Source organism: Phacochoerus africanus, chromosome 5 (genome assembly GCF_016906955.1).
Source record: "Phacochoerus africanus isolate WHEZ1 chromosome 5, ROS_Pafr_v1, whole genome shotgun sequence".
In the NCBI taxonomy this organism is placed as follows: domain Eukaryota; kingdom Metazoa; phylum Chordata; class Mammalia; order Artiodactyla; family Suidae; genus Phacochoerus; species Phacochoerus africanus.
The window spans coordinates 136910282-136928361 of record NC_062548.1 but is presented as its reverse complement, the minus strand read 5'-3'; the positions used below and the strand labels follow the sequence as shown (position 1 = coordinate 136928361).

Here is an 18080-nt window from a genome sequence, read left to right as displayed (position 1 = left end):
GCCCAGGGTCCCCGGGGAGGGGCTCGGGGCACCACCCATCTCGGTGTCTGCTCGGGACCCGGCCGAAAGGGGCACCTCAGAACCATGGGCATCCAGGTGTGGTCAGCACAGGGCACAGGTGCTGGTCCTGGGCGGGGGGAGGAGTCCAGGCAAGTCGGGGTCCGGCTCCACTGCCCAGCCCCCACGCCCTCCTGCAGCCGCTACCCAACACCCGCCCCTGAGCGCCAGCTCACGGCCCCCCCAAGCCCTGAGACGACTGCAGTGGAAGTTTTCGCGTTAGTGAAGAGGCGACATGACGCCGGTCACGGCTGCGGGGCCCTGCTCGCACTTCCTCCTGCTGTGACCTGGGGCGACGCCCCGCAAGAGCAGCCGATTGGGGCTCATCCCTTTCTGCAACAAGGCCACTCGTGGAAGCGGCTCGTGTGTCTCATTCATTGCACGGCATGGCATGACTTGGCAGCTTTGAAAAATTCAATACTCGATTTTTCCCTGATAATTACACTGTCACTTTTTCCAGCTCCTGCAAAGATACCCTAAACCCCTTCCAGGTCCTGGTCCCGCCTGGACCCAGGGTACCAGGGGCTGGGAAGCGGTCACATGTTTCTGGCCACAGAGCAGCAGCCCCCATGTCCCCTGCTCAGTGTGTGTCCGCTGGTGCCATGGGGCTTCTCCCCGACAAACAGGTCCACACCCCAAACGGGGCGGGGGCTGGAGGCCTCTCAGGAGCCACCTCCCACCTGCCAAGGTTCACCAGGAGCCTGGCCCCGTCTGCCCAACACTGCGCCCGCTGCCCGGGGAGAGGCTCCACTTGAACGAATTCCCCCTTCTGTTTTCATATTTTCCCCACGAACAGTCCGTGCTGACCCCAGGGTCCCTCGGAGACCCGCCCCATGGTCATCGGATTGGCTCACGGAAAGAAGACCATTCACCGTTTGAGAACGTGGCCCATTTATTGGAACTGAAGGCGTCCCTACATAGTGCAAATGTCTCTTTGGTGACGTACTGATTACAACGCACGGGAGAGAAGCACCTGCTGCCGGCAGACGGTGAGAGGAGCAAGCGGCTGCAACTCCACCTCTTCCCCGTGGCGGCCGGGTCTGACTGCTGTCCTGCACATCAGGCCCACAACCAGAGCCTCCAGGAAGCGCAGACAGAGCTGAGCCCCGCCACCGCCCGAGCCTCCCGTCTTAACCCTCTGCAGGAGGCCACAGATAAGCCCCGGGCCCCTTCAGGCCCCAGAACACTCCGGAACACTCCAGAAAGTGGATCTGCCACCGCTTCCTACCTGAGCAAGTTACACAACCACCAGCTTTTAGACGGCGTCATCTGTCTTCTGTTTACAGAGATCAGTCCCAAAATTTGGCTACTCAGTTTGCCTTGATATTTCAAAAGAAGTCCCATGTCCCTGAAACACCAGAGCTTTCGTTTATCACGTGGCGAGCGTGTTTAACGCCCTTGGGCTGGAGCGTCAGCACAGCCCACCCGGGGTCTCCTGTGGCGGGGAGGCGCCTGTGCTGGGCTGAAACCAGGCTTCCAAGCTGCCCCCCCCTACCCAGACACCGTGGGTGACCGGCCCCGCCCCGCCCCCAAGACGGGCTGCGGACGTGCCCGTGTGGACCGAGGCGGCCAGGGCCCTCATGGGCCTCCCGTGGGAAGGGCGGCTGGGCCCTGGGTCTGTGCCACGCCCGGCTCCCAGGCGGCACTCGAGACCGCAGAACCCAGGAGGACGTGCCCAGGCACCACGTTTCTCAGAACACAGGCCACCTTGCATTTGGAACAAGACAGAAGGTTTTCCGGTCAGTTAAAGCGGGAAATTACGAGGTATGAAAGTTGCGCTTCACTGAATTCTACAAGAACTTTTGCCGAGTGGGGCTAAGTTTTCTGCCGCATCTGAAACTAAAACACGGGCAAAATGTCATCAAACATCAGGCACTGTGAAAACACACATGAGATACAGGGACTGGTCTTCTCCAACGCACTCACACGACCTGAAGTTATGAGCAAGTCCCCACACTCGAGTTCCTCCGGGTGGAAGATCCAGAACGGGTGGCTGTGCCGTGGCTCTGGCGGGACCCAGCGGGCCCGGAGCGGAGCATGAGCCGGCCGAGGGCGGGCGGTGTCTGCACGGACAGTGATCCTGACAGCGCGGGGTTTCCACGTCCAGTCCACACCAGCAGCGTGCGTGCGAGTGACCGCCAACACGGGCCTGTCCTAACGCGGCCACAAGCCTCGCAGTCCCGGGTGGGAGGCAGTCGCAGGATGTTGCTCTCCTCCGGCGGCCGGCTGGGGGCTCTCTGCTCTGCGACCGGGGGGCGCCGGGATGCCGCGGGGGCCGGAGGGGGCGGCCAGAGCCATGCTCCCCACGGAGACCGACCCCCAGCGCCTCCGAAAGGACTGTCTCCTGTGCCAAAGACTGACTTGCTTTCAAATCCCATGTCCCTCCTCTGGCGGCTCCACTCTGCGCCCGCCCTTGGCGACGCGACTGAAAGCTCCTGGTGTCAGAAACCAAGCGAGACTAGCGTTCAGTTGAGAAGAAACGGTGATATTAGGTAAAATCAACTTAGGAGCCTAAATGATGTAACTGTGCAATTTAATAGTAGCACCAATTTTTTCATTAAAAAATTAAATAAAAACCTGAGAAATCTAACATGACGTCAGGACACGCGTCTGCTCCATGGTCCCCTGGTGACAGCGCCGCGTCCTGGCCGTGAAACACCTCGCCTCGTGTCCCCGGCAGCCTGTACTCCCTGCACGGGCCACAACCGTGGGACGAGCACAGGAGCACCAGGGCTCCCGGGCACTTAGGGCCCCCTTCCCGCCGAGGCTCCCAGGCAGACCGGACAGCAGGCCCCGCCGACTCTCACGGGCGCCGGACAATTGGCAGGCTGGCAAGTCTCCACGAAGCAGGTGACCTGCCCGTCCTGCAGAGATGGTGCAAAGCCGTCAGTTCTGGGGGCGGCCCGCCTCCCAGGCCCAGCTGTGCCCGGGCGCCCAGTCCTCCCAGAGGCTCCACGCCACCCTCTGCTTTGCTGCTCGTCCCCCTCGTGGAGGAGACCCCAGACCACAGCTGCCCACCCTCCGTGCCTCACATGGGAGCCCCAGGTGACATCCCCGGATGCCGACCAGGAGAGCCGACAATGGAGAAGCTGAGAAGACAGGGCTGCATCCAAACCAGGCAGCCATCAGGGACCCCGACCCCTGCTCTGCCCAGGCCAGGGGACAAACCCCTCCCTGTCTGCACAGACTCGCCCGCTGTCCTCTGGTCCCATGTCCCAGCTCGGCCCCCAAATGCCAGCCCAGCCTGGGCTGCAGCCAGGCCTGCCCACGTGGCCAACCGCAGCCCCCTCCGTCCCCTGGTTCTGAGACCAGGGAACGCCCTTCTCACTAGCGCAGACACCGGCGCTGGGGCAGCGGTGTCCGTGAAAACCATTAATAAGACTCAGGGAGGAGCCCCCAGCTCTGGGGAGAAGGAGGGGGCCCCATGGCTGGACGCTCTGCTGCCCAGCCGCCTGCCCGCATCCCCCAGAGCCCACACTCACGCGGCATCCACAGAGCGTGCAGGGGTCCCGCTTCCACTGGGTGCCATCCGCGTGAGGCTCGCCGTCTGCATCCACACACCCGGTGCTGAGCCGAGACTCGAGTGCCTTTATCTGCAGCGGAGCAGAAGCATGTGCCGGTCACCAGGACAAGGCGGGCGGCTGGGCAGCGCCTCTGCCCCGCCCGTCAACAGTGCCAGACGACGAGCAGGGGCCGAGGGGAGTGTTTGTTTGTTTTTCCCTTTTTTTCCTTTTTAGGGCCACGCTGGCAGGACATGGAGGTTCCCAGGCTAGGGGTCAAACTGGAGCTATAGCTGCTGGCCTGCACCACAGCCACAGCAACGAGGGATCCGAGCTGCATCTGCGACCTGCACCACAGCTCACGGCAACGCCAGATGCCCAAACCACTGAGCAGGAGCAGCGGTCAAACCCACATCCTCATGGACACCAAATGGGTTCTCAACCTGCTGAGCCACAATGGGAACTCCCCAAGGTGAGTATTTCTAAAGGGCTTTCATGGAATGTCAAGTTTACTCATCAGGCAGCTGGCAGCTGCCCATCCAAGGCTCCATGACAGCAGCCTGGCCCCCTTGTCTGGGGCCGAAGTGCACAGACCACAAATACAGTGCGGTTATCAGGGGAGGGAGGAGCCTTGGGGAGAAATAAAGACGCCGGGGGACCAACACGCTCTGCGCCAGGTTCTCAAAGGGATGCTGGGCCGTGACGGCCGCTAACCCCGACGGCACGCCGTCCCCTGCATGGGGGCCTCCCTCTCGCCGGGAGCTGGTGACAGGGTGAGAGGCTGGAGACCCGTGGAGTCTGCGCGGCTGTGGGGCAGCGGCTCGGCCTTGTCCCGAGTAAACCGCCACCTCACTCAAACCGTCCTCCCTGGGGTTTTCAGGCTCTGCACCAACTGATGCCTCGGGGCTGGAACAGGCTGGGCTCGCGGGCACTGAGGCATCGGCCGCCCTGTCCAGCCTCCGTCCTGTCTTGGGTCCATCTGCCCCATCCGTGCAGTAACCAAACCCCAAACCCCGCCCTCCACTCGCTGGCAGACCCTGGGGGCCTCAGCGCAGCCAGCTGGCCCTGGGCCCTCAGCCCCTGGGATTCGCGTGGTTTGTCTCCAGCCCCAGGCCAAGGGGCCGCGTCCCCCACCCTGAGCCCAGCAGGGCCAGGCCCCCTCCTCACCTTCCTCCCCAACCGAGGCAGAGTTTGTCCACTGTCAGCACCCAAGGCGGTCACCCCTGCCCCCAGACCCCCAGGCAGGAGAAGCGATGGGCAACCACAGGGCAGATGCGGACGGGGCCCGAGCCCCTCTCCAGGAGGCTGAATAGACACAAATGTGTCCCGAGCCGAGACTGAGGCTTCCAGAAGCAGGAAGGGGCTGGTGCCACAAGGCCCCGCTCAGGGGCCTGCCTCTGGGAAGTCCGACAGCATCAGAAACCCCGCGACCATGACCTGCCAGGTCTGCACCCTGCTCGCTCGCCTGCCATGTCCCTCTCCGCTCCCGCACACGCGGAACGACAGAGCCCCTGGCCCGGTCCAGGCGAGGAGCAGCGAGCAGTGCTGTCTGCCAGCCCTGACCTCCCAGGAAGCGCGGCCGTGCCGGGTCCTCCCGCATCCCAGGGCCCTGACCTCCTGCGACGCCTGGCCCTCCCCGCGACGTCCTCTCCAAAAAGGCAGGACCTGTGGTTCCCAGGCAGCGTCGCCCTGTTCCGGAGCCTCGCGCGGCCTGCGTTCTGGGGGCCCCGCCCCCCCAAAGGCCCTGCTGGCAGCCCACTGCGGAGGGTCCCGGTCCTGGGATGCCCTAGGGCAGCTGGGTGTGGCCCGGCCGGAGGGCAGAGACACCAGCGATGTCCCTGGGGCGGCAGGACGCGCACGGGGTCCCGGCAGCCCCTCCCTGCCGCTCGCGGGAGAAACCAGGGCCGAAGGGGAGTCGGGCGAGAGGAGGGCGCGCAGCCCCACCTGCCTCCTGAGCTCCGCGATGGTCTTCTGCACTTCAAGGACGAACTCCCGGACGTCACCGGTGCCTGGCACCTGTGGGCGCTCCAAGGAGGTGGCCGTGGCATTGCTGAGACGCATCCCGGGCTGCCTGCCTCTGCTGGGGGAAGCGATGGAGGCTCAGCGACACGGCCCAAGGCACGTGGCTCCCGAGGCCTGTGCGTGGCCACGGGGGACGTCCCCAAGCCAGGGACAAGGTCGCAGGGCGCAGGCCTCCCGAGTACCTTGGCATCTTTGCAGGCCCCGCCTCCCTGGCCGGCCCGTCCTCCTGGTAGCTGAATTCAAGGGACCGCCTGCCGCGGAAGTGGTAGGAAAATGCGTTGAACTGGCCCCTGGTTCTGCAGTCTGAGAGCAAGGTGCAGACACGTTAGGGCGGCCACTCTCACGGCGGGAGAATCGCGAGCATCTGGGCAAACAGCACTGCCTCTCCCGCAGGACAGAGCAGACACTCAGGCCGGCTGGGGCGGGGGAGCGGCCTCACTCCCCGCCTCCCCCAAGAGCAGCCTGCATCCCTGCGACCTCCTGAGGCCCCCAGCGCAGCCTCTGGGCCGTGCGCTGCCGTCCTGCCCCACACAGGAGTCTCCCAACCACGTCGGTAATTCCGACCATTAGCTCCAACCCGTGTGCCTGCGTGTGTCTTCTTCCCTCTGGACTCACCAGCCCCCACAGAGGGGCTGAAAGTCACAACTCTGGGCAAAAGGGAGCAGCCGCAACCCCCGAGGAGCGGCTTCTGAGGTTTCACATGTGTGCTGCTTTCACAATCAGATTAAACAGATACCGAGGCGACTAAGGGTACAGCTCGAGAAAGTCTGCGAGGAGCCTTTTATAAACGATGAACTGAAAAGTCAACAGCAATCGACAGGGGGTCTGCTCACGCATTAACTCATTTTATTCTGCTATTTTCTAGATACGGCTTTGAGCTAAAATAAAGCAGATGCAGCCTATAAGGCATTTTGCAGCTTAGGGCTATGCCTGCCCTTTTAAAGGGAGAGATATTCCAATGAAAGGGTGCCTACATCTCTCTACGGGTCCCGCCGACAGCAGGAAGGGCTCTGAGATGTGATGCAAAGGACAGAGCCTGGGTCCAAGGCCCAGTCTCTCCCAGGACTTTGGATTTGTGGAGCAAAATACAGAGCACTTGTCTCTGCTCCTTCCTAACCATCACAGGGAACCTGGCAAAGTTGTCAACAATGCAGCTTCTGCATCTGAAAAGAGGCACTGGCTTTTCTCAAGGATGTTCGGAGAGAACAATCTTCGGCAGACACAAGAATCACGCTCCCGCCAGACGCGTGAAAACGCGTTGTGACCTTGATAAACCAGTCAGAATGTGTTCTGAAAAGAAGCTAAAACACAACAAGCTCCCTCCACCTCCGCAGCAGGCGCCTCAGGGCAGGTTTCTCTGGCCATTGGAGACAATTAGAACACGTGGCGGCCAGTTTCAGAAATGGTGTCTGAGTCTGACACGCTTCTTGGTGCCCGCGTCTCTGCAGCTGCAGATTCGCAGGCTCTAAACCAAACCCGCCGGCTTCTGGGAAAGCCGAGGAGCACACCGCCCTGAGATGGTGTTTCCTGCTGCTTTCACTTGGGATCGCCGCTCTCCCCCTAGGTCCGACCCCTTGGCGTGAGGAAGTCTGCAGACTCATGACTGTTGCAGGTTCCACGGGGTCCGCGGTGTGGACACAGCGACGTGCAGGCCCCCGCGAGGGCCGCCTGCTTCGCTTCCGTTTCCACTGCCAGGCGGGCTCCCGTAGCTCCCGCAGCTCCCGCAGCTCCCCCCAAACCACCAGTGCAGGGACCGGACGCCCACCTTCACAGCAGTCCTGCCACACGCGGAGGTCCATCCGGGGGACCTCGGCACAGCTGCTGTACCCGTGGGGGAACTCGGCCACTCGGAACACGTCCCTCTGCACACGCGTGATGTTGTCGGCATTGTCGCACAGGATCCTGGCCAGCGACGTCTGCTTGATCTGGGTGAGCTGGGCGGGGGAGAAGACCCCCGGGTTCTCATACCACAGCCTGCGTCCCGAACAGGAACAAGGTCAGAGAGAGCGCGGGGGCCGGGGAGCCAGGGAGCCGGTCACGCCCGGCCTCGACTCGGCGTCGGCAACACCACACAGACGTCAGGGGGTCAATTAGGCGCCACTGAAAACGGACCCGAGGCCGCTCTAAGCCACTCAGGAAGCAAAGACCGAGACACCCGGACGAAAACCAGCAGAGGCCACTTTCGAGAACACTGCCCAGCAAGCAGCCGCCCACGGAGTTACCTGGTGGCAGGTGCACCCGCACGTACCTGTCCCCGTCTCGTAAGCGCTTGAACTGTGTGCTTAGCAGACACATCAAGGTGGGCCCGAGGCGGCTGCCGGGGACCAGGTCCTCCACCATGAGGGCCGGAAACAAGTCGATGTTGAGAGGGGAGCCGTACAACCTACGAGAGGTCAGAGAGCCACGTGGCGCAGAGAGCACGGCACGCACCAAAACCCTCCTCCCCTTCGCCCTCCCCAAGTGACGCCACTCGGGCCCTAACGGATCAAATGCACTGTTGTTTCTTTCGAGCATCCATCTGTTACATTTTAAAGAAATTTTCCTACTCTGTTCATATAGACATGACAGAAGACATGCATGTATTTATTACACAAAGTTTAGAGAAGCCAGGAAAACCCAAGGAAGGAAATTAAGAGCATACCTTCTGACTATTCAGACACTTGGCATCCAAAAGCCACCTTTCTGATCTTTTTGTGGTAGAGACAGATGAAGAATAAGCTACATATAGGCAAAGACAAGTTCTCAAAACAGAACTGGGATCCTACCATATGTTGAAAATGTATTTGCTGTGAAGACACATTTTACTAAGTACAAATAGTACCAAAGATTAAAACAGCACGGTTCAAATGGTCAAAAACAAACTTTTTCATCAAATTCTTCCAGTTCCGTAGAAATCCACGTGTAGAAGTAAGGCACTGACAAGTCTGCTGAAGCCCTCGGACCTAATCCTTCCTGATTCCCGGGGCCACCAGACAACAGACGAGGGCTGAGCCTCCAGTGCCACCCAAGCCGAACTGGGTCTTCTGAGCGCGTCCTGTGGCCAAGGCACCATCCACCTCCTCAGGACAAAGGTGCTGGCGGTGGACAAAGCCTGCAACCCCATCCTCGGTGCTGCTCAGCGCAAAGCTGCTGCAAGGCCATCTGGTCCTTCCAAGGACACGCTTGCCACACTCTCCAAGTTCAAGGATATTCGCACTGAATTTTAGCTCAGATGGAAACACAGTCAGTCACGAAGAGCCTTGCAGGTGCGGTTCTTTGCCTAGGCGGTCTTTTCCCAAAGCACACACCCCATTGCCGGGTGGGGTTCCCTCTCTGCCCCCACCCCGACTTATCAGCCAGCACAGGCAGCCCCCCACCCCGTGCTGGGGTGCCGACCTCAGACTGAGACCAGGCACCCACCTGCTTGCAGCCTCCCAGCCCAGGCTTCATCCCCACCCCACCATGTGCTCCTAGAGACGGAAAGAATTCTGACCAGGCGCCACTGAGACAGGTGCCACCACATGATCCCTTAAGCCCCATCCAAAGCCTCTCTTTCCCTGATGACAGTGGGGGCACACAGTGTCATGTCATCACCCTTCCCAGGCACCTGCTCTCACTCACCCGGTGAGTCAGATAGGACACGAGGAGGGTAAACCCGTGCCTCTTGGGGGCGCGGCTCAGGCCGTCTCCCCTGGGCCTCCGGCACTGGAAGCCTTGACGGCCCGTAGCACTGAGCTGGGAGCCAGTGGCTTCCAACGGTTTGAAATAAGTGGAGCGAAGAGGCAGACCACTGGGGAAAAGACCGCCTCAGTCTGGACAGGAAGAGGCAGGGTACTTCAGCGTAAGAAAACACACAGAGGGCAAACCCCAGCTGGCAGCCACCCCGCCCCTGGCACAAAGGTCCCGAACCGGGAGAGAGGTGGAAGAGAACCGACATCCCCTGCAACCCACGACAGTTATGTACGAGTTCCCTGGCGGCCCGGCAGTTAAGGGCATCGTGCTGTCACTGCTATGGCCCCGGTTTCATTCCTGGCCCAGGAACTGCCGTGTGCCAAGGGTGTAGTCAAAAAGAAAAATGTTTTTTAAAAACGCTATCACTGAAGCAAACAATGGAACATGTTAAACTTAGTGTAAAAGCATCGTGGTCGCTCATTCACAACCTGTACGAAGTTGGGAGTAAAGAGGCATTTTCTCCAGAAGGCGCAGCCCGGCCCCGAGGAGAGCACGCCTGACGTCGGGGTAGCTGCGTGGCTTAAGAACGAGTGATTCACCTGCCAGTGCACAGAAGAGGCCAGAAAACACCCGAAGTGAGGCTTTACAAGACAGTGCTTTTCTCCCCTTTTAAAAGAATTCTTTCAAAAGCAAAAGAGCACACACGGTAACTACACGGTGACCCGTGGCCTTGAACTACAAGAGCTCACAGTGGAGAAGCCTCAGTGAGTGGTCGTCTCCACCAAAGACCACTCTAAGAAACCGGACGGAATACCGTGAAGACGGAGCAAAGGCAAAGCGGCCACGAGACGAGAGGGCACTGGAGCCCTTGGAGAGCCCGTGTCCAGGCAGCGGTGGGAACAAGGAGGGTCTGGGAAGGGGGCTGGTGAAGGCAGGAAGCCCCCGCTCCAGGGGCACCCCCTGCAAATCCAGGCGCAAAGCCAGCAGCCACCCACCTCGGGCCACCCGACCCCCGTGTGCGCGCTCACGCCCCGCGCGTGCTCACCGCCGCAGCTTCTCCCGGATCTCAGGGTTCTTGATCTCGTTCTTCAGGCCCTCGAAGGTGTGCGCAGCCGAGAGGTTGCAGTAGGCGCGGAAGTCGTGGTAGGGCGGGATGCCGTGGTCGCGGCCGCGCTGGATGTTGATGGCAGCCAGGTCCAGCGCCACGGTGTGCGCCATGGAGAAGAGCCGCTCCGTGAGCTCCGTGTTCAGCAGCTGCGACGGCACGCGCATCTTCCCCGCCACGCCGATCAGGCCGCGCAGCAGCGGGTCGATGCCACCCTCGTTCACGATGCGGAACGGGGAGAAGAAGGCCTTGTGCAGAGGCACGTGGCCGTGCGCAATGGGCTGGAAGTTCTCGTCCAGCCGCTGCAGCACTGGGTTGATCAGCGTGTGGCCGAACCGGAAGGCGGCCGTGGCAAAGGCGTTGACGATGCCGGCGTTGACGCCGGGATCGTAGCCGCGGTACTCCCCCAGCATCTTCATGCCCGCCTCGCCCAGCACCTTGGGCAGCCAGTGCTGGTAGGTGATGTGCTGCACCTGTGCCCCCACCACCTTGCGGGCCTCGTGGTAGATGGTGTCGCCGTCCCAGTGCGGGTTCAGCGCCAGCAGCTCGGCGGCCACACGGTTGTGCTCGCGGAACCACAGCGTGTGCATGCTGGTCAGGCCCAGCTGCTCGTTGGCGCGGTGGTCGCCGGCCAGGAAGCAGGGGATGGGGCTCTCGTTCTCGTCCCGCATGCACTCGGTGGGCGGCCCGGCTGCAAAGGGCAGCAGCGGCTTGCCGGAGCGCTGCACGATGCCCTGGCGCAGCAGCCCACGCTGGCTGGCCAGGTCGCGGATGGCGCGGGCCTCGTGCTCCGAGCTGCCGTAGACGTTGGAGGCGTCGATGTAGGAGGTGAGCTGGTTGATCTGCTCGCGGGGGTACACGGAGTTCATGAGCAGCGACGTCATGCCGCTGCCGCACACGGGGCTGGAGCGCACGAAAAACATGCAGCGCGCCCCGCTGCGCGCCCGAGGATCGTCGGGGGGGATGGCCACCGAGAAGCAGGGCGGGTCGCTGCTGCACGTGGCGCTGCAGTGCTGCCCATCAGAGAAGCTGGCCTGGCTCAGGGCCACCACCGTGGAGTCCAGGTCGTGGTCCAGGAACTGGCCCCACTGCATGAGCATGTGCGTGAACTGCTCGTCTGGGGTGACGGCCTCCGTGCCGATGAGGGCCGTGGACACCAGGCGGGGCACGGGCAGCGGGTGCCCGTGGTAGCGCCGGCTGGGGTCGATGCCGCGGGGCGTGTTGAAGCCGTTCTCGTACACGGCCTTGAGCAGGCGCTCGAAGGCCGTCATCGAGGCGCCCCACATGGGGTGCTGCAGGTTGTTACAGGTGCCGTCGTGCGTCCGGTACTTCTGGTGGAAGCACATGTCCGAGCAGTTGTTGACGCGTCTGTGCGCCGTGCAGCCCGAGAGGTTGGCAATCAGGCCCAGGTACTGGGGGGACACGAGGTCGTTGTAGTGGTAACCTGGACGGAAGGCGGGAGACAGCTCAGCCCTGGGCGAGAGGGACGCGCCGACCCTCCACCCCATGGCCGGGCTTCGGGACCCAGAGAGAGAGCAGCCCCAGAAGCAGCTGGCACATTGCACCTGCTCCCAGCGCTCCCGGACCAGGCGCAGGGGCCCACACTCCCCGTGGGCCACCATCTGGTCCTCTTATTTCTAGAGCGTCTCAGAGCCCATGAGGGCCGAGTCATGCACACTTAAAGGAAACAAGAGTGGGCTCCCCTCTGCACTGGGCAGTGTCCAGAAGACCCAGGTACAGAAGCAACAAGGAGCCAGAGGTGAAATGCCCAGGCTGGGGGAGAAGCAATCACAGACCCAAGTGCTGGTGGGGCTTTGCAGGCACAGGACACAGATCCCAGCACCACTGGGCTGGGGCTCAGGCTGACCCGACAGCCTGCAGCTCCCACCTCCCCAGCTGCTCAACTCTCAGCTCCGCTAGGGAGTGCCAGAGTCTCAGTCCTGAAGGGCAGAAGAGCCAGCCAGAAAAACACCTCCTCCTAAAGCCATCGGGGCACTGCCCCCCTCCCTGCCCTGCAGAGGCTCCTGGCTGAGGCCCTGTGCCGGGGCCCGAGAAGGCGGCGTCACCTCCCACCCCCGCAGCACCTGCCGGGACTCCAGAGAGGGTCTTCCTAACAGCCACCCCCCGCCCCGTGTGTACTTAGCTGGGGAGCCAGGGAGCCCGGCACGCACCGGTTCCATTGAGGTCAACCAGCAGGCCGTGTCGCACGTGCTCCTGAATCAGCTGCAGGGTCCGCTCGAATATCTCCCCAGCCCGGGCCTGCTCCACCGTGTAGGGGTCCCGCGGGTAGCGGAACAAGGCCAGCAGGTCGTTTGGGGAGCGAGGTCGGCTAGCGGGCGATGGCGGGGAAAAGGGAAGAACGGAACAAATTAATGAGAACAGGAGTCACTGGCAGCCGGGACGGGCGCTGCTGCCGAGCGTTTCCGGGGCACATTTCTACAGACACGAGATGCCGTACCTGACTGATCCCAAGCGGAAGGCAACAAAAGAGACAAAACCAAGAGACACTGAAAACGGATCGTTAATTCCACCAGTAGAGAAAACACCCCCTTCCACTCCAGCTTCGAAGCAGAGAAAACCCTGGAGCTGCCGGCACGGACAGACGGCTCATCAAATATTCTGTTTTTGCCAGATCTTGGAGCAACAAGCCAAAAGAATGTGTCCACATTTTGTAAATGTTGTATTTTGTGAATCGCAGTTGAGCTTCTACTCAGAAAGGACCTGTTTTTCTATTATCTTATTAACCCCCGGCAAAGTGGGCACCGATACCGCTTACGGTTTTCAAATTAAAAGCTTTTTTTCATTCTCACAGAACAGGTCAAATCGCCGCATCCTGGAATCGCACGCCCCCCCCCCCCCCCCGCTTAAACCCCAGAGCCTGCGGGAGCGCGGGTTGGAGTTCCGCCAGCTCGGCACATACCTGTCGAACAGGTGTGTCCGCGTGGAGTTGATGGCTCTGTCCACTGTCGCGATGGCTTCGACAATGGACGTGGCCACAAAGGGGTCCCCGTTCCGACTGACATCGGGAACTAGGAAACGTGAGGTCACAGGTTATCGGAAAAAATCCACACAAGAGTCGCACGGTAACGTCTAGACACTACGCCCCGAGACGGGTACCTTCTCCAATGTTATTTCTGTTTTTCACTCCGAACCATACGCTACTGCATCACAAATTCTACTGGAAGCTGTTCCTGAACAGCATGGCAGTTGCGGAGGCTTAGGGTTAAAATCACGTGATAAAGGACAAGGCAGCTGTAACTTGCAAGACTGCAGAGGACCTGGGAGGGGAGGGGCCTGGGGCGGGGGCTCCAGTGCCGGGCTGGGGTGGGGGCAGCTGAAGGAGACCAAGTGCAGGCTTGGGTCCAACTGTAAGACTCTGTGCAAAGCTGTGGACTGTATACCCTGCTGGCCCTGGAACACGCAGCGTGTGTCGGGGATGTGTGATTCTAGAACAGAGGTGACGCCCAGATGGACCAGACGTGGGCTCGGTGTGAGCTCTGCCGGCCCCATGCAGAGCCGGGGTCCATGGGGCTCCAGGCCACTGACCAGACCCAGCAAGGGGGAGGACCTAAGATGCCCGGCGGGGGGGGGGGGCACAGGCCGCATGCCTGGGACAGAGAAGGCAGCAAAGGGGCCGGGACTCACAGCGGTAACTGCATCTGCGCTTCTGCCAAACAGTGACTGTAAATTACAGGTTGGAAAGCGTGGGCGGGTGCGGGTGACCACGGAGCCAGGCAGGAAATCCGGAGTGGGGAAAGCCACCCGCGTGCAGACCACAGTGGCCCGCAGAGCCTGGAGCGGCCAGGGGTGCGGCGGCTGTGCCTCTCTGAGAACCCCTGAACCCCCAGACTCCCCGCCGGGCCGGGCCCTGGACCCTCGCCGTCCCCTGCAGCCTCGGCTGTCTCACCGTTCACGCTGAGCAGCATGCTGACCGACGCCTGCCCCATCGTGTTCCGGGCCACGCACTCGTAGCGGCCAGCGTCCGCCGTCCCAACGTCGTGGATGGTCAGAAAGCCCTCGGGGCTGATGTGGAATTTCCCACTTTCCGTCACCTGAACCCCATCCTGGAGCAGCGCAAATGGAAATAAGAGCAGAAGTCAGACCAGGACACAGAGGAGCTTATCCTGGGGGAGGGGTGCCATGCGTCACGACCTCAGGGACAGGGACGCCGCAGCCGCTGCGCTCAGCCCCGTGCAGCACGGAGAGAGCTCCCCCTGCACGTTCAGGGGATGGACGTCTACCGCCCACCGGCTCCCAGCTCAAGATGCTGAAAAGCTCGACGCCCAGCGCGCCCTGGGGGACTTCCTGGGATCTTGGGCCGGGGGCACCGAGGGCGCCCTCCGTGGGATGTGTACTGGGGTGGGTGGCACAGAGTGAGGCTCCCAGTGGGGAGAAGACAGGAGTCTGAGCCGCTGTGGAGGCAGGTGACGTTCAGGCCAAGGGAGGAAACCAGAGGGGCCGAGGCTTCCAGGCCCAGGACCTGCACTTCCTTCCCGGGAGCCACGGTGCAGCCTCTGGGGCAGGAGCCGCATCGCAGCCCTCGTTTGTGCTGAAACGCTGGTGGGCGTCTCCGTACCGGTGTCACGAGAGCATCAGACAAACGAAACAACAGAAAATCCTCCCTAGTGGTGACGGGACCAAGGACCTGACACAAGGGGCGTCTTTGCTTTTGTCACCGAGAAGGACGTGGCAGGAGCATGCTCTGGGTCTGCCCAGTTTCATCTCTGTCAGCAAGGACGTCACATGCCCTCTCCCCGAGGGCCCCCTCGGGCGTCCCTCCGCACGGGAGGCCCAGCTGCCCCGCCGGCCACGCGCCGCGCCCGCACCTTGTTCCAGGTGATTGCGGGTTCCGGCTCCCCCTGCGAGCTGCAAGGCAGCTGCACGCTGCTGCCCACCTCTGCCGTCACGTCGCTGGGGACACTGGCGAACACTGGGGTCACTGGAAGGCAAAGGCCGTGCTGAGACTCGAGAACCCAGAAGACGCGTGATTTGACCGCCAGCTTCAGGAGAGCACGGCCCCCACGCGGGTTGGGCCAGGCCGCCTCCCCGCCTCCCGCTGCAGCTGCAGGAGCCAAGGAGCCCGAGAGGACCGGGCGGCCGCCCTCCAGCTGGGCAGCAGCCACCCAGCCGCATGGCCCTGGGCTCTGGGGGCCCAGCTGAGAGACCAAGGAGCTGGCGACGGGGGAGAGCTGATCCCCCCGCCACCAACACACAAAGACCGCCACGGTCCACCCCTCAGGACCGGAGCAGAGCCAGAGCCTGTGGGTTGCAGACCCAGGCCCGGCCCCTCCACAGGCCACCCCCTCCCCAGCTCAAAACGGGGAGGAGCACAGGGTGAGCACACAGGGTCTGTTCCCAGGGGAGTGGGAGCTGCTGGACCCAGAGTCACCCCACCCCGCCCGGGGGGGGAGGTGGCGACCCTGCAGCAATGCGAATCGGCAGCAAGCCCCGTTCTGCTGCGACGAGCCTGCGTGCCACACGCGCACGCGACAAGCATCCTCACTGCTGGAGGGACACACGGGGCCTCGGGCCAGGTCCACAGGACAGACCAGCGGGAGGGGAGCGGGCCTTCCACAGGGCAGAGCTGGAAACGCCGCGGCACGCGCAGGAAGCCCGGCCCGACCCTGCTCTGCCCCGAGCAGCGCCTGCAGGCCCGGCGCCTACCTCGAGCCTGGACCGTCAGGTGCGCCGTGACCCGCTGCGAGCCGATGATGTTGACGGCCTGGCACTCGTACTGGCCCTGGTCATGCAGCGCGACGCTCGAGATCCTGAGCGTCCCCGATGACAGGACCAGGTGCCGCCGGTCCACGGACAGCGGGCTCCCTGAAAGGCAGGGGCACCCTCAGCGAGGCGGACGTGCGCCTGCACTGAGGCGGAGACAGGCCTGGGGGTCCGGCAGAGCTGGGGGTGGGGTGTCAGGCGAGCCCGGGGTCAGGCCGAGCCCAGAGGTAGAACCTTGGACAGAGCGCTGCCTTTGGAAAGAAGGGTCTCAGACCTTGTCCTCCCAAGTCAGGCCTGCGTCACCGTCCCCTTCATCAAAGGCCAGTGTGGGGGGTACGTTAGGGACCCGCAGCACACGGCCCCACCCCCAGGCTCTCCGGGGAAGGCAGGGAGAGACAGGCTCCAGGGAGACGAAGTAGCAGCAGCCAGGCCGGCAGGGACTCCAGCAGACGGCCGGGGCCCAGGAAGGGCGGGGGCAGGTGTTCAGAGACAGGCAGCGCCCCAAGCAGGACCACTTCTCCCTGGAGGCCAGGGAGCTCTCCTCTCGCTCAAGCTCCCAGGTCCCCTGGAGGGGACGCCTCGGGCGGCAGGGACAGGGTGACCGCCCCTTCCCAGCCAGGCTGCTGTCACCCCAGGGACCCGGGGCTGGGCCCTTCACCACAGTATGTGCCCAGCACTTTCCCACCCGGAGGAAGGAGCTGGGATCACAGCCAAGGAACTCGTGTGATGCAGCCACAGGGCCCACGGGGGGACTGCGGGCCTCGGGGAGCACACGTGAGAGAGAGGGTGAGAGGCAGGGACAAGGACTCCACCCCCGCTTCCGGGAAGCACCGTCTCACGCCATCGAATCCCCTTCACGGCGCTGATCACGGCACTGACGGCCGCGCCCAGACAGCCTGGAGGAGACCCTGGCCCCGGCCTCAGGGACGGGGCCCACCATGCTGCGAGGGGTGGTGCCCACGACCAGACATCAGTGGTCCCGGGTCACCCTGGATGTGCCCGGGAGTCCGTGTGCTGGGCAGGGCGGGGGGGGGCACTGTCCTGGGGTCCCCTCACCTCCTTTCGTCCAGGCGATGACCGGCTGCGGGTAGCCCTTGGCTTCGCAGTGGAAATCAACGGTCTGGCCCTCGGTGACCGCTCTGTCCTGCGGCGTCACGGTGAACTGAGGCAGAGCTTCCAGGAGGAGAAACATGGCAAACGCGTGTCAGAGCACAGCTTTGGGTGAAATGCCCTTTTCCTCCCCAGAGGGGGCCCTGTCCTCAGGAACGAGGGGCCGCAGCCTGCCAGGACCCCCACCGCGGGGGCTGCGCCCGAGCAGAGCGGAAGACGCCCAACAGTGAAAAGGAAGGAGGCCGAGGGACAGCACACACCGGGTGTGGCCAGCGTCAGGCCGAGAACCGCGCAGAAGGCGGTTGGTTCAGGGCTCTGCGGAGTGGCCTGCAAAGCGGGAAACCTGTTTCGGTTCCTGGAAGCCGACGGACCTAAAGATTCGTCTCACTCCTCAACCGGAGTTAGTGTCTGCAAATGGTACGAAATGCCGTCTAGCGCCGCCGTGCACAGCGGCAGGGTCCCTCCATCCTTCCTGGATGGAGCCACAGTCCGAGGATGATCTGTGCAGCGGAGCCCCATTTTGTAAAAGCAACCACCGCGACCCGGAAAAGGTGAAAGCCGAGTGCGGTGACTGCACGTCCCACACGCGGGCGGACTCAGGACAGGCGGCAGCGACGCGGCTTCCGCTGGAGCTGGTGGCGGAGGGGACGAGGGACACGACTCTCCCCCCGGACGCCGCCCCGGCACCTCCCCCACGACGCCCCTCCAGCAACTGATTTCAAGCTGAGTGAACGCGGCATCGTGTCCGTCAGGGAACTCAGACGTGCACCGCGGTAAGGCTCCCAGCCGCACAGACTACAGCCCCCGAGGTCCAGAAATCGAGCCGAGGGAAATCCCAACATGTCAGCAAGACGGACGAAGTCGATACGCGCACGTTGGTGAAACAGCACGCTCACCCGCGTTCACGCAGACAA

At 62.8% G+C, this 18080-nt stretch overlaps 1 protein-coding gene across 4 annotated transcripts in view; it reads right to left on the bottom strand.

The window, feature by feature from the left end:
* Positions 1-931: 931 nt before the first annotated feature.
* PXDN (peroxidasin) overlaps positions 932-18080 on the bottom strand; it is a 56285-nt gene continuing 39136 nt past the window's right edge. For 2 of the 4 annotated variants that reach the window (XM_047782726.1, XM_047782728.1), the window contains 13 exons: positions 17113-17229; positions 16000-16158; positions 15162-15274; positions 14243-14399; positions 13256-13364; positions 12507-12664; positions 10276-11779; positions 7828-7962; positions 7345-7553; positions 5762-5882; positions 5502-5637; positions 3540-3650; positions 932-2921 (listed from right to left, as the gene is read on the bottom strand). In XM_047782726.1, coding sequence (XP_047638682.1) covers positions 2802-2921; positions 3540-3650; positions 5502-5637; positions 5762-5882; positions 7345-7553; positions 7828-7962; positions 10276-11779; positions 12507-12664; positions 13256-13364; positions 14243-14399; positions 15162-15274; positions 16000-16158; positions 17113-17229 — 3149 coding nt within the window. In that variant the 3' untranslated portion in view covers positions 932-2801. The remainder of the gene's footprint in view (positions 2922-3539; positions 3651-5501; positions 5638-5761; positions 5883-7344; positions 7554-7827; positions 7963-10275; positions 11780-12506; positions 12665-13255; positions 13365-14242; positions 14400-15161; positions 15275-15999; positions 16159-17112; positions 17230-18080) is intronic. The other 2 variants (XR_007135212.1, XM_047782727.1) reach the window with 2 other exon arrangements.